The sequence below is a fragment of the Mercurialis annua genome, linkage group LG1-X (genome assembly GCF_937616625.2).
Source record: "Mercurialis annua linkage group LG1-X, ddMerAnnu1.2, whole genome shotgun sequence".
Lineage (NCBI taxonomy): Eukaryota > Viridiplantae > Streptophyta > Magnoliopsida > Malpighiales > Euphorbiaceae > Mercurialis > Mercurialis annua.
The window spans coordinates 3,845,125-3,858,052 of record NC_065570.1 but is presented as its reverse complement, the minus strand read 5'-3'; the positions used below and the strand labels follow the sequence as shown (position 1 = coordinate 3,858,052).

The following is a 12,928-nucleotide window of genomic DNA, read 5'->3' as shown; positions in this document are numbered from 1 at the left end:
TCACCATTTTAGGACAAATTGGCACATATTAATTGATTATTTTAAGTATTAAAAAACAAAATTTATCAACACATGAAATGATCATTGCAGCTCTATAATTTAGAGTGGTGAATGAATTATAGTGCCTATAATCCCTTTAATTATGTAAATCTATACAGTAAATTAGAATTCTCACCATGGCTAAGTTGTAAAATAAATGCTTTGATGGTTCTGAATTGAAAATAAATGATCTTCGATCTACATTTTGACAGACTAAGCTTGATACAGTTTATTAAATTAGATGTAAAGGTAGTATAGGCATGCCACACAACAGAAGCTAACACAAAACAACCATCTCAAGAAAATGCAAAATATTCACAACAGTTCACTTGGTTGGAGCGGCCAAAACTTGATCTACGATGCCAGTAGTTTCTTAATTCCCGATTTCTGCTCGTCGGTTAATCTGGTTGGGAATTTGATGTTGAATTTGATTCTCAAGTTGCCTTTCTTTGAGCGGTCCTTTGGAATTGGCATGCCTTCATTAGGAACTCGTTCCTCATAGTCTGGATGGATCACATTGTTGATCGGAATGGTCAGGCTTCTACCGTCTAGAGTTGTCAATTGAACAGTATAGCCTGTTAGAGCTTCTACAAGAGATATCCTCTTCGTTACAACCAGATCGTTTCCATCCCTGGTGAATGTGCTGTGTGGTTTCTCGTCGATTATGAAGACAAGATCTGCAGGCACGACATTCGGCTGCTCATTGCCTTTCTCTGGAAAGGTAATCTTTGTTCCCTTTTTCCAGCCAGGCTTGATTACAATTGTCAAAATTTCCTCAACGGGCATCGTCTTCCTGTGTAATAGACATATCAAGTGGTTAGTACACCGTGGTTCAAATCGGGACTGAAGACAAGAATCTCAATGCAAAATTAAGTCGCACAACCATCATACATTTAGCAAGCCACCTTCACAAAACCATAGCTAGTCATGTATATTGCATGGAAACAGAAACAGAAACGCTGAAACAAAATACAGTGAAACGTAACAACTGCGTTTTTGTTTCAGAAACAGCAAAATGTTTCATAAGAGTTCTAGAAATGTGTTCGAGAACAAAAATGAAATGTCACAATTTAACAAGTTCCATACTACATAGCTAGTCACTAATAATATATCAATATCAGGCGATAAGCGAAAGTGTTCTTATGAAACGTACTCTTTTAATTTCAAGACACTATAATTTCAAAAGAAGCTGCCATTAGGGATTATTATTGTCTGTTTTTATGTGTCCGATTCTGGAATTTGCGACATCAATAGGGGAACAAACTATACAAAACAATTTCACAAAATCAGTTTCAAACTATATTGTATGAAAACTGCTTGAATATTTTCATTTTACGAAACGCTTTTAAAATTCAAAAACTCTATATTTAATAGATTCTTATAAATAAATAAATAGTATTCCATTTTTAATCAGCATTTATGTTTTCATGCTACCTAGGTTTCAAACATTAGGAAATTCCAACATTTGTCATATAACACATGAATAAATAAACAGACAGCAATCAGAAGCCAATATGAAAAAAGTAAAAACATAACACTCACCCACTAGCATCAGCAATTTCCCTTGATATCTTCATCTTCTTAGTAGTTCCTTTGTAAAGATCCTCAAGGGAACACGACAACATATTCTCAATCGGAAGCGCTTTTCGAGGACCGGCACTCATCGGCCGTCCATCACCAAAAGAAGTGAAAATATTATCACCAAACATTCCACCAAAGGAAGACCTTGTTGGACCTCCCCTCATTCCACTGCCACCTCCTCCCATTCCACCACCAAATGATGGACTTGAAAAGCCAAAGAATTCAGCAAAAATATCATCGGCATTTCTGGGGTTGAAGCTGAACGTTGTTGGGCCATCTCCGGTTGAGAAGAAAGTAGCTCCTCCAGGTCCACCGGCATCCGGTGGCGGTACCTGACCTTTAAGCCCTTCTTCTCCATACTGGTCATATATTGCTTTCTTTTGAGGATCACTCAAAACCTGCAAAAAAGATCAAGCACAAGTCAATTTCAAGATTTCAGTGGAATGGGCTAGTCTTACAATCAATGTCTCCCGTTTCGGAAACTTTTCGGACACTTTAACGTTTCGGACACAAAATTCCATACTTTTTAAGATAAGAAACCTTAAAATAACACTATTTCGCCATGTCCGTATCCAAGTGTCCCGTCCTTGTCCGAAGGAGGTAATAGGTTGCAATTGTATATAATCAAATCAAATGATAAGATCAGAGCTAATTGCCAACAAATACCCAACAAAGTATCAAACTTTCTGATGAAACACTAAACAAATTAACAAAGTATCAATCTTTTTGATGAAAAACTAAAAAAAACTTAGTTTTCATTCAATAAACATGCAATTCAAACAAGACCCAAAAAAATACAATCAAAACCAACAGTAAAGATGATAAAAAAAATACCTCATAAGCCTCAGAAATCTCCTTGAATTTGGCTTCAGCTTCCTTTTTATTATTGGGGTTTTTATCAGGGTGCCACTTCATGGCAAGTTTTCTATAAGCTTTCTTGAGATCATCGTCACTAGCATTCCTATCAACCTGTAAAATCTTGTAATAATCCACACCCATAATTTATTAATTTGATTTAGCTTCTAACTCTTTCTTAATTTGTCGGCTCAAAGTTGAAAGTTGTAGAGAATAGTTTGTGATAATAATTGGTGGTGGTGTAGTGGGTTTCATATAGCGAGCTGGAGTATGGGATTCATCTGGAACATGTCTTGGCTTAAGACTACCAGAAAAGTGTGGAACTTTCCAGATCAAATGCTTCATCTTATTGTCGTTGTCGTTTTGGTTTGGTTTGTGGTTTATAACCGCTTTTGTAATGTTGGGTTGAGGGCTTTTGATGAAGCCCAAAGAGAGTGGATTGAGTTCAGTTTTGTTAAATTTGGGATGGGTTTGAGTTGGGCCTATATTTGGTTGTTGCAGCTGATGATTTATATTATCTATACTATATATAAAAGTACGGATGGGGGGACAGACAAATTTACTGAATAATCCTTTTCAGTTTACTATTAAATAAAGGTTTTATACTCATTAACTAATTAGTTATTTAATTAATTACTATTTTAATTAAAGTCCTAATTAGAATAGATAGCTAAATTATCTCCAATTTAGTTTTTAGTATGTAAAAAATCACTAAATTGTCTCCAAATTAGTAGGAATACCTATCTTTTAGTTTGATTGAACTACAAAATTAAAATAATGTATTTGGTTAATATAATATTATTTAAATTTTTATCTTATTATTTTTAAAGATATTATTAATAAAATTAAGTTAATTATTTAATTATGGTTATTATAAAACCAAAAGAAGAATAAATTCGGTATGGATATATTATATTTACTTTTATAAAAATTCTTAGCTAATTTAATATTAATTATAAATAAAAAATTGATATAATTATAATAAATTTACTAATATGTTTATTGACGAGTTACGTTACGAGCCACGTGCATAGCACGTAATGCGAAACTAGTTAAATTAAAATATGTAATAAAAATAATTAAATTAAAAGTGTATAGTGTGTATCCCTCAAGAGTCAAGACCCATGAGTCCCGAGGTAAGCAAAGCAAGCCAAATTCAGTGCCTTGGGATTACTATGACTAGTGGGCATACACACCGCCCATTACACCGCCCATTACACCATCATACTCCATAATATTTTATTTAATTGTCGAAGATAATTAGTAACAAAATTAACTAAATTGATTTTTTATAGTTAACTATTGGATTACAAAATGACTCGATAATTATAAAAATACTGTTATCAGTATTTCTAGTTTTTATACTAATCGGTTGATTTTTATTGATTTAATTGAGTTGAAAAAAAGAAAAAAAGTTAAATATCTCTAACGTTTGGGAGTAAGGAGTAAATATACTCTTAAAATGTAAAAATGAATAAATATACCTCTATCGTCTTTAAAAAGGAACAAATAAACCACTAACGTCTTTAAAAAGAGGCAAATAAGTCATTCCTTTAAACGATATATATGTTAACGATGCGTAAATTTTGTTGACATGACAAACATAAATCCTATATACATTTATAGATTCATGGATTACATCTTTTCAGCTCTCTTTATAATGAAAAAACAAACGATTTCAAAATCAAAAACCTAAAATCTCAATTTTAAATCAATCAAGAGTCTAAATTTAAACGATTTTAATTTTATTTTCACATCGTAAATTAAAGTTCTTGATTGATTAGGATTTAGTAATGCCATGCAAGATTTACATATATGTCATGTTAGCAAAATCTACGTGCTTTATATTATTAATACGCCGTTTAGGAGAAAAACTTATTTGGCCTTCTTTAGTAGAAATATATTTGCTCCTTTTTAGACTCTATGAGCATATTTGCTTCTTACCCAAACATTAGGGGCATATTTGCCCCTTTTCCTTTATATTTTGAAAACTTATTTGATCCTCTTTCTTTCTCCCAAAAGTTAATAACCTTTTCCACATTTTCACGATAAAAATCAAAATAAAACAAGTCAACATCTCCACTTCTGCTCATTTCACTTCACTCACTGCCATTTCCTATTCATGATTAGCACGTGATTTCATCTCTCCGGTGAACGGCAATGTCTCCGGCCATCACATTACCGCTCTCTCACTCCAAACTCTCATTCTCACTCCCATCCCTCACCCCTCCTCCATTCACCGCCACCAATGTCACCTTCCGAACTCCCCGGCCTTCTAGCCAATCACTCTCGGCCACGTCAGCTTCCGCATCCTCCACCACCACTACCACCGTAACTACCATCCCAACCTCCGACACTCCAAACACAAACGCAACAACCGCCTTCGTTATCCACGCGCGTAACCGAATCGGACTCCTCCAGGTCATTACACGTGTATTCAAGATCCTCGGCCTCCGTATCGAGAAAGCTACTGTCGACTTCTCCGGTGAGTATTTCACAAAAACGTTCCACGTCACTGATTCGCACGGTAATTCAATCGACGACGCTGATAGCGTGGAGAAGATCAAGAATGCTTTGATTGATGCGATTGACGGTGGAGATGGAGTCAGTGAGTCTGTTAAGGTAGGGTCCACCTCTCAGACAGGAGTAACGGTGAGGCGGAGGCTCGGCACTGGCGGTAGTGAAGGTAAAGTGGAGCGGATGTTCGGGTTAATGGATCGGTTTTTGAAAAACGATCCGATTAGTTTACAGAAAGATATTTTGGATCACGTGGAGTATACTGTTGCCAGGTCACGTTTTAGCTTTGACGATTTTGAAGCTTATCAGGTAATCAAATGATTCAAATTAATTAAAATAAAACTGTTAGTTATTGAAATTTAAATATTGGCGGGAATATAACTGTTTGGTTTTTCATGTTATGTGCAGGCTTTAGCTCATAGTGTGAGAGATCGGTTAATTGAAAGGTGGCATGATACACAATTATATTTCAAGAGGAAAGATCCTAAGCGTATTTATTTTCTCTCGCTTGAGTATCTTATGGGTAAAGTTTTAAGTTTAGTTGAATCTTTTTAATTGCATTTTCTTTTAATTAAATCTGCGGTTTTCACGAAATGAAATAATATATCAGGTAGGTCATTGTCGAATAGTGTTATTAATCTCGGCATTCGAGACCAGTATGCAGATGCATTGTCTCAGCTTGGTTTCGACTTTGAAGTTGTTGCAGAGCAGGTTTGGCCTTTTCTTTTCCTTTTTTCGGACTGTTGGATTGACTAATATCGCAGTGATTGTTGTTCTAGGCATGTTTTAGATACTACTGGACTTTCTTGCCTGATTTATATCTGTTTGTTTACTGATTTGTTTTGGTGTTTCAAGGAAGGGGATGCTGCTCTTGGTAATGGTGGGCTTGCTCGTCTTTCAGCTTGTCAAATGGATTCCTTAGCAACATTAGACTACCCTGCGTGGGGGTATACTTTATTCGCTTCTGTTATTAATTATTCAAATTTTAATCTGGTGACTATTGTAATTTCAATAGTTTATTATGTAGAGAGCTCACATCTTACTTTTTGCAGGTATGGGTTACGCTACCAGTATGGGCTGTTCCGTCAGGTCATATTGGACGGATATCAGCATGAACAACCTGATTACTGGTTAAATTTTGGAAATCCTTGGGAGATTGAACGGATCCATGTCACCTATCCTGTGAAGGTTACATGCATTTCTCTCTTTCTGTACATTGATCATTTTATTAAGTCTTGCTTCAATGATAATAGTAATACTAGTTCATCTGTTCTACTGCAGTCACTTCCATTTTAACTGTTTATGTGGCTATATTGGATTTAATTAGTTCTATGGAAGTGTTGAAGAGGGAGATTTCAATGGAGAAAAATGTAAAGTTTGGGTCCCCAAAGAAACGGTAAATAGTAATAGCTTCACATACCAAGAACGCCTTCCTGAAATTTACCCTTTTTGGCTATTAAAGTTTATGCATGTGGTGGTAGGTTGAGGCTGTAGCCTATGACAATCCAATACCTGGCTATGGGACAAGGAATACTATTACTCTTCGCCTTTGGGCTGCTAAACCCAGTGATCAAATTGATATGGTAAGTCTTATTTCGGATGACTATTATTCATTTCAGGCATGCATTTTTACTCCAGTTACTGGTCACAGTATATATTTCAAGGAATAGTTATCCTATGATCATGATTTCAATTACTTGTAAGGATATTTTAACTGTTTAGAATAAAATGTTTGCTCACTAATGACTTGTAAATGCTAATAGTAACCTTGTATATCTAGCAGTAGTAATGTAGTATGTTGAATTCTTTATCTTAAAAATGTTGGCACCTCATATATTTTTTTATGCAGCATAGACATGGATAAACAGTTTGCTTCTGCAGAGAAACAAATACTTGCATTGTATATTTGTTATATCACTATTTTTTTTCTCTCTTAATGATAATTGGACCTCTTGCAGGAGTCATTTAACACTGGAGATTACATAAACGCTGTTGTCAATAGACAGAAGGCAGAAACCATAAGCAGCGTTTTGTACCCTGACGACCGTTCATACCAGGCATGGGTTTTCCTTTTCTATTGGTTAGTTACAGCTTATGCGTTGTAACTTGTAACCATAGCTAGCCTAATTAGCTTGTTCCTTCATGCTCCATTTGTAGTGCTTTCATGAAAGATTCCTTCATTTTCATTCTTTCAATTGGAGCTTTTTGCTTTATGACTATAGTTTGTTCCTGCCACAATAGCATATATTGATACTTTGAAGGCTATGTATCTAATCTGATTTTTTTTTTATTGCTTGATCAACTATTTCAGGGGAAGGAATTACGATTGAAACAACAGTATTTTTTCGTCTCTGCTTCATTGCAAGACATTATTCGGAGGTTTAAAGACACTCACAGCAACTTCGATGACTTTCCAGAAAAGGTTTCTTTCTAAAGAGATCTCCCATCTATCATTATGTGCCAATCAGATTTTATACCAATCAACATTATTAAGGAATAACTTGGTTTAAAATTATTATGACTCAATGGCTACTGTTCTATCATTTTTCTCTGCTAGGCATCATTACATATTTCTACCAGAAAAAGATGGCCAGTACGTAGACCAAATTGTCATGTAGGATAGGATGAATTGTAGGTCTGAATGAATAGTTCTATGCTTTAGTGCCCTTTCATTTAAGAAAAAGTAAAATGACGATCAATCCAATTAATTCTTGTGGTGATTGGTAATTCCATGTTATTCTGTACATGCATGAGTTGCTTTGAGATCTTGCCTTACAAGAGATTATACCCATAGAGGATTTTTTTTTCCCAAAAAAGAATGTTTGGTAGGATCTTTTTTTATTGTTTTTCTATCTGTTCACTTACACTATTTATTCTGCATTATGCAGGTCGCCCTGCAGTTGAGTGATACTCACCCATCTCTTGCGGTAGCTGAGGTCATGAGAGTGCTTGTTGATGAAGAGCATTTAAGTTGGAGCAGAGCATGGAACATTGTGTGCAAAATTTTCTCTTTCACGACCCACACAGTATTGCCTGAGAACCTGGAGAAAATTCCTGTTGATTTGCTGGAGAGTCTTCTGCCACGCCATTTACAAGTGGGTTTATTCAGTTGTTTTGAATTAATTACTCTCTCTAAACATGCTATTCTAGTTTGCATAAATCTTTTACGGCATTTCTTGGGCTTTCCAAGTATTGTGGGTTCACAATGTATGTCTATGTTATGATCTAACTTTAATCATGACTCTGCTCAACAAGCCTTTTGTACTTTTTAGACGCAGTTAGACTGAAGAAGCATTTTTTGCAAAATGACTGAGAAATGGAGAGACATCAAATTGATTCTATCATCTTATTTTGGTCCTGATGAGATTGCTCTTTATGCAGATTATTTATAAAATAAATTATAATTTCATTGAGGAATTGAAGAAGAGAATCGGTCTAGACTACGACCGACTTTCCAGGATGTCAATTGTTGAGGAAGGTGCTGTGAAGGTACTTGCAAAATCTATTGAAAATTCCATATTTTAAAATGCATCTTATCTTGGAAAATTGTAGTTTCACTACTTTGTGCGAATAGATTTAGCAAGTCTGTCCTAAGAGGCAACTTCTATACATTGTTTTACTGGTACAAAAAAGTCAATAGAGTTTGTTTTTTTTTGTTTTTAAATATAGCAACATTATTTCTCTATTTAGCTATTCTAAGACCCCAAAGTTTCTCATCTTCTGAGACCTTTCCTGGCTTTACAGAGAAAATGAAATCATGTATCTTCTACCCCTTGTCTAAGTTGTAAAACTTGGAAGCATGAGGTTCTGTGTGTTATCTGGCCAAAATATAACTTGTATTATGAGGGTTAGATTGACGACGTGGTGAAAGATTACTTAACATCAGAGGACTTGGCTCTAAATAGAGTTGAATGGAGGATAAAGATTCGTTGACCGGTCCTCACTAGTTTTTGGTCAAGCCTAGTTGGTTGTCATTGAGAATGAACCAACTATATTTTGGTTTCACTAAATTTATTCTGTCTACCTATTTTTTTTTTTTTTGGAAAATGGAATTTTATGCTAATGGTGTGGTGAATGGCTTCTATATTTTTAAGTAACTAAGAAATGCAATTTTTAATGAATTTTTCTTGTGCACACAACTTGTGTAGATATTGAACAATGAAATTTGATTTCAATTGATGTACAGAGTATTCGGATGGCAAATCTATCAGTTGTCAGCGCTCACTCTGTGAATGGCGTTTCTAAAGCACATGCGGAGATGTTAAAAACAAGAGTATTTAAGGTAAATTGAAATTTCCATTTACTTGCCTGTTTCATATCCGTTTCTTTGATTTTATTTAACCAGCTATTGCCTTTCCTGAATATTGCACTTAGAGTGTACTTACAAATTTATCTGATATTAAATTTGCAGGACTTCTATGAGCTGTGGCCTCACAAATTTGATTACAAGACAAATGGAGTAACTCAGGTTGAAATCAATCACCCTCTTTATCATGCCTGTTTTAGAAACTAGTTATCCAGCAGTGAAAGAAACTACATAATTCTTTGTCATAATTTGTGATACCTCAGCGTCGCTGGATTGTGGTAAGCAACCCAAGTTTATGTGCTGTTATCACGAAATGGCTTGGAACAGAAGGTTGGATACGTGACATGGACCTTTTAGCGGGCCTGAAAGAGCATGCAACAAATGCTGAACTACATCAAGACTGGAAGATGGTATTAGTTTTTATATGCATGCATTTGCTCTAGAAGTGAATTATATAGTTCTTATATAGGTGTGTTACTCGCTGCAGTATTTCTTACTTTTGTAGGTTAGGAAGGTTAATAAAATGAGGCTTGCAGAGTATATAGAAGCAATGAGTGGGGTCAAGGTTTGAGTCACAGCTTAATTGAAATACTATTTTTCTCCTCATTTATTTTTCAGAGGTTTATGTCCTAGAGAAGCTTGAATGTAATCCTTTTATATTAGTAGCACAATATTTCATTTCAGGTCAGCGTGGATGCAATGTTTGACGTGCAGATAAAGAGAATTCATGAGTACAAAAGACAGTTTCTCAATATTCTTGGCATTATCCATAGATATGATTGCATCAAGGTGAAGTAAATCTTCTCACTGGAAAAAGTATATTAGTTTCAGTTTAACAAATTAGAGTTCCAGGTGATATGAGATTTAGTCCATTTCCCCACACCATAACCCACTTTAGTAAGTGAACAGTTTTGCGTTTTCCTATCTTCTGTGCTGCTAAACTTAATTGCACTTGGTCCAGTAGTTATTACTTCCTTGGGAGGTGTGCAAGGACAAGTTCAGCATCTGTTTAACACCATGCATATATTAACTTAGTACCTGTCAGTTTAGAACCAGGTTTTCTGTTTTTCATTGATGATAGAGAGTTAACAAATGTACTTTAAATGGATAGTGTTTCATTTAGTGCTGAGATGGTTATATTTTGGATATATGATGTTCTTCTGACTTTATCACAGAACATGGAGAAGAATGAGAGGAGTAATGTTGTCCCTCGTGTCTGCATAATTGGAGGAAAAGCAGCACCTGGTTATGAAATTGCAAAGAAGATTATCAAACTTTGTCATGCTGTAGCAGAAAAAATTAACAATGATCCAGATGTTGGTGATCTTTTAAAGTTGGTAAGAGGAAAAAATAGTCCTGCATAAAATTGTAAGGGAGCACATGCTTGCTTGCTTCTGCAAAATTGAGTATGTTGACATTGTTTTAGCAGCTAAAATATCAACATCTACTTAACAGTTTCTAGGAAAGAAGTGTAGTTGCTATAATTTTACAAACGCCTTGGCTTTTAAAAATAGTTCTTTTTATTCACTCTCCAAAGCCGGATTATCTTATTCCCTACATTTGGCCCTCTTTTCGAACATTATTATCTCAAAGCCATTTTATGTTAGTTTCTGGGTGCTATTTCTTCATTTTCTGTTCTCTGCTAGACATATCTCTTGGGAGCTGTATGAAGATTTTTTTTTTATATTTTTCTTTTGCATGATTTTCTTATCATCATTTCTGATTCTGTTATTTTTTTGTGACAGGTTTTTATCCCTGATTACAATGTTTCTGTTGCTGAACTGGTAATACCAGGGGCTGACCTTTCACAGCACATAAGGTTTGTAGATATCTTCACATGCCAATTTTGATGATAACCTCGTACTCTAGTGTAACCACGTTCTCTTTTAACTGATCTTGTTAAATTGCCGATAATATTTCCACCAACCACCCAGCTGAGAATTTGTAATTGTTTAATGGTACCTGTGTTAGATTTCTAGCAATTAAATTTCTAATTTCTCTAGTGTACTTTTGTATTTCCTCTACTCTCCTAAGAAATCTATTTTTCTCTGTAAATAATCCCGAGTCATATCCATGTTCTTTGTTTTATAGCACTTCTGGCCATGAGGCATCAGGAACTAGCTGCATGAAATTTTTGATGAACGGGTGTTTACTTCTAGCTACACCAGATGGTTCTACAGTTGAAATTATTGAAGAAATAGGCGCAGAGAATATGGTAAGCATGGGAAGTAAAGTAGATAGTAGGGATACTATTTGTCGAAGTTCATATGAGAAAAATGACACAGAAAACCCACTACTCTTTCTAGCTTATTTTACCTCATAGCTTCATGGACAATAGTGTCTTCTTAATCTGATTTCTGATAGAGTGTTCTTTTATTACAATAATTGATTGGTGGCTTTCTAATGAAATAAACTTTCATTTCAGTTTTTGTTCGGTGCAAAAATACACGAGGTTCCAGTTTTGCGGGAGAAAGGACCTGCCCTTAAAGTACCTCTTCAATTTGCTCGTGTTGTGAGGTACGCAATTAACTCCTTTGATAGGCATTAACATAGCATAAAAGCTATCCTATGCATCTGAGATTAAGCATGACATGGAAAGAACAAAGAAACCAGAAAAACTATGATCCTTCAACCTGGGTTTTAGCTCATTCATTCTCATTTACGGCACCTCTATCATTCTGAAAGTGAATTTTTCAGTCCAAAAAAGTGTGAATCTCATTATCTGCTGATAGTTTGATCTGCTGAAATGTTTGCATCTAGTTTTTTTTGTCCAAGGCATTGGGTATGCTTTGATGTTCATCGAATTTATTTATAACTCTTCACACACAAACCTGTGATGCTATGTTGATTGCCAAGCCATGTTTTGATTTTGACTCTGCTATCACATGTAGAATGATACGAAATGGCTATTTTGGCTTGGAAGACTATTTTAAACCACTATGCGACAGTGTGGAAAATGGCGGCGACTTCTACCTTTTAGGTTCTGATTTCGAGAGCTATCTAGAGGCACAGGTATTACTTTCGTTCAATTCATGAATATTGACGTTTTAATGATTATAAGTGCCGATTGTAGTTTTGACACTATACAACTGCAGGCTGCTGCTGATAAAGCATACGTTGATCAAGAGAAGTGGACTCAAATGAGCATTCTTAGCACGGCTGGGTCGGGACGATTTAGCAGTGATCGAACAATTGAAGAATATGCCGAAAAATCTTGGGGAATTGAATCCTGTAGATGCCCCAACTAATCTTCCAATAGAAATTAGAGAGGAGACAAAATTTTAGCAAATTTTGTTATGCAGTGGGTCAAGTTTAGCGCAGTAGTCACAAATAAAGTGGTGGTCTATTGGGACTGAAGAACTTGAAAATAAAGGTCAAACAAATGTACTATAGTATCATTATCATTCAAATAAAAGTCGAATTGTATAATCTTAATTATATACTTTTGTGCACTGGAAATAAATTGAACTTTTTTGAACCATTTTTTGTCATGGCGCATCTGAAGTAGTATCTCTAAATTCTATTTTGATCCATTTGTTCATCTGAATTGTCTAACACGTCAAATTAATTTTTACCAGAAAATGACAGCGCGCCTGATGGCCTAAGCCTTAGCCATTCAAGCGTCAAACT

General features: G+C 35.2%; 2 protein-coding genes across 2 annotated transcripts; one reads left to right on the top strand and one right to left on the bottom strand.

Moving 5' to 3' along the window:
- Positions 1-181: 181 nt before the first annotated feature.
- On the bottom strand, positions 182-2,810 carry LOC126665450 (uncharacterized). The gene is made up of 3 exons (XM_050358275.2): positions 2,455-2,810; positions 1,582-2,018; positions 182-832 (listed from the first exon to the last, which is right to left on the bottom strand). The coding sequence occupies exons 1-3, from the start codon at positions 2,617-2,619 to the stop codon at positions 394-396; spliced, it is 1,041 nt and encodes a 346-aa protein (XP_050214232.1). The 5' UTR covers positions 2,620-2,810; the 3' UTR covers positions 182-393.
- Positions 2,811-4,488: 1,678 nt separating this feature from the next.
- On the top strand, positions 4,489-12,779 carry LOC126679734 (uncharacterized). Its single transcript, XM_050374704.2, has 22 exons — positions 4,489-5,301; positions 5,401-5,515; positions 5,603-5,703; positions 5,848-5,939; positions 6,045-6,180; positions 6,320-6,388; positions 6,474-6,575; positions 6,951-7,049; positions 7,304-7,414; positions 7,881-8,087; positions 8,374-8,481; positions 9,179-9,274; positions 9,404-9,460; positions 9,562-9,708; positions 9,804-9,863; positions 9,983-10,087; positions 10,474-10,635; positions 11,044-11,117; positions 11,390-11,513; positions 11,724-11,815; positions 12,190-12,310; positions 12,394-12,779. Exons 1-22 carry the CDS (start codon positions 4,636-4,638, stop codon positions 12,544-12,546), a joined length of 2,997 nt encoding a protein of 998 aa, XP_050230661.1. The 5' UTR covers positions 4,489-4,635; the 3' UTR covers positions 12,547-12,779.
- Positions 12,780-12,928: the final 149 nt, after the last annotated feature.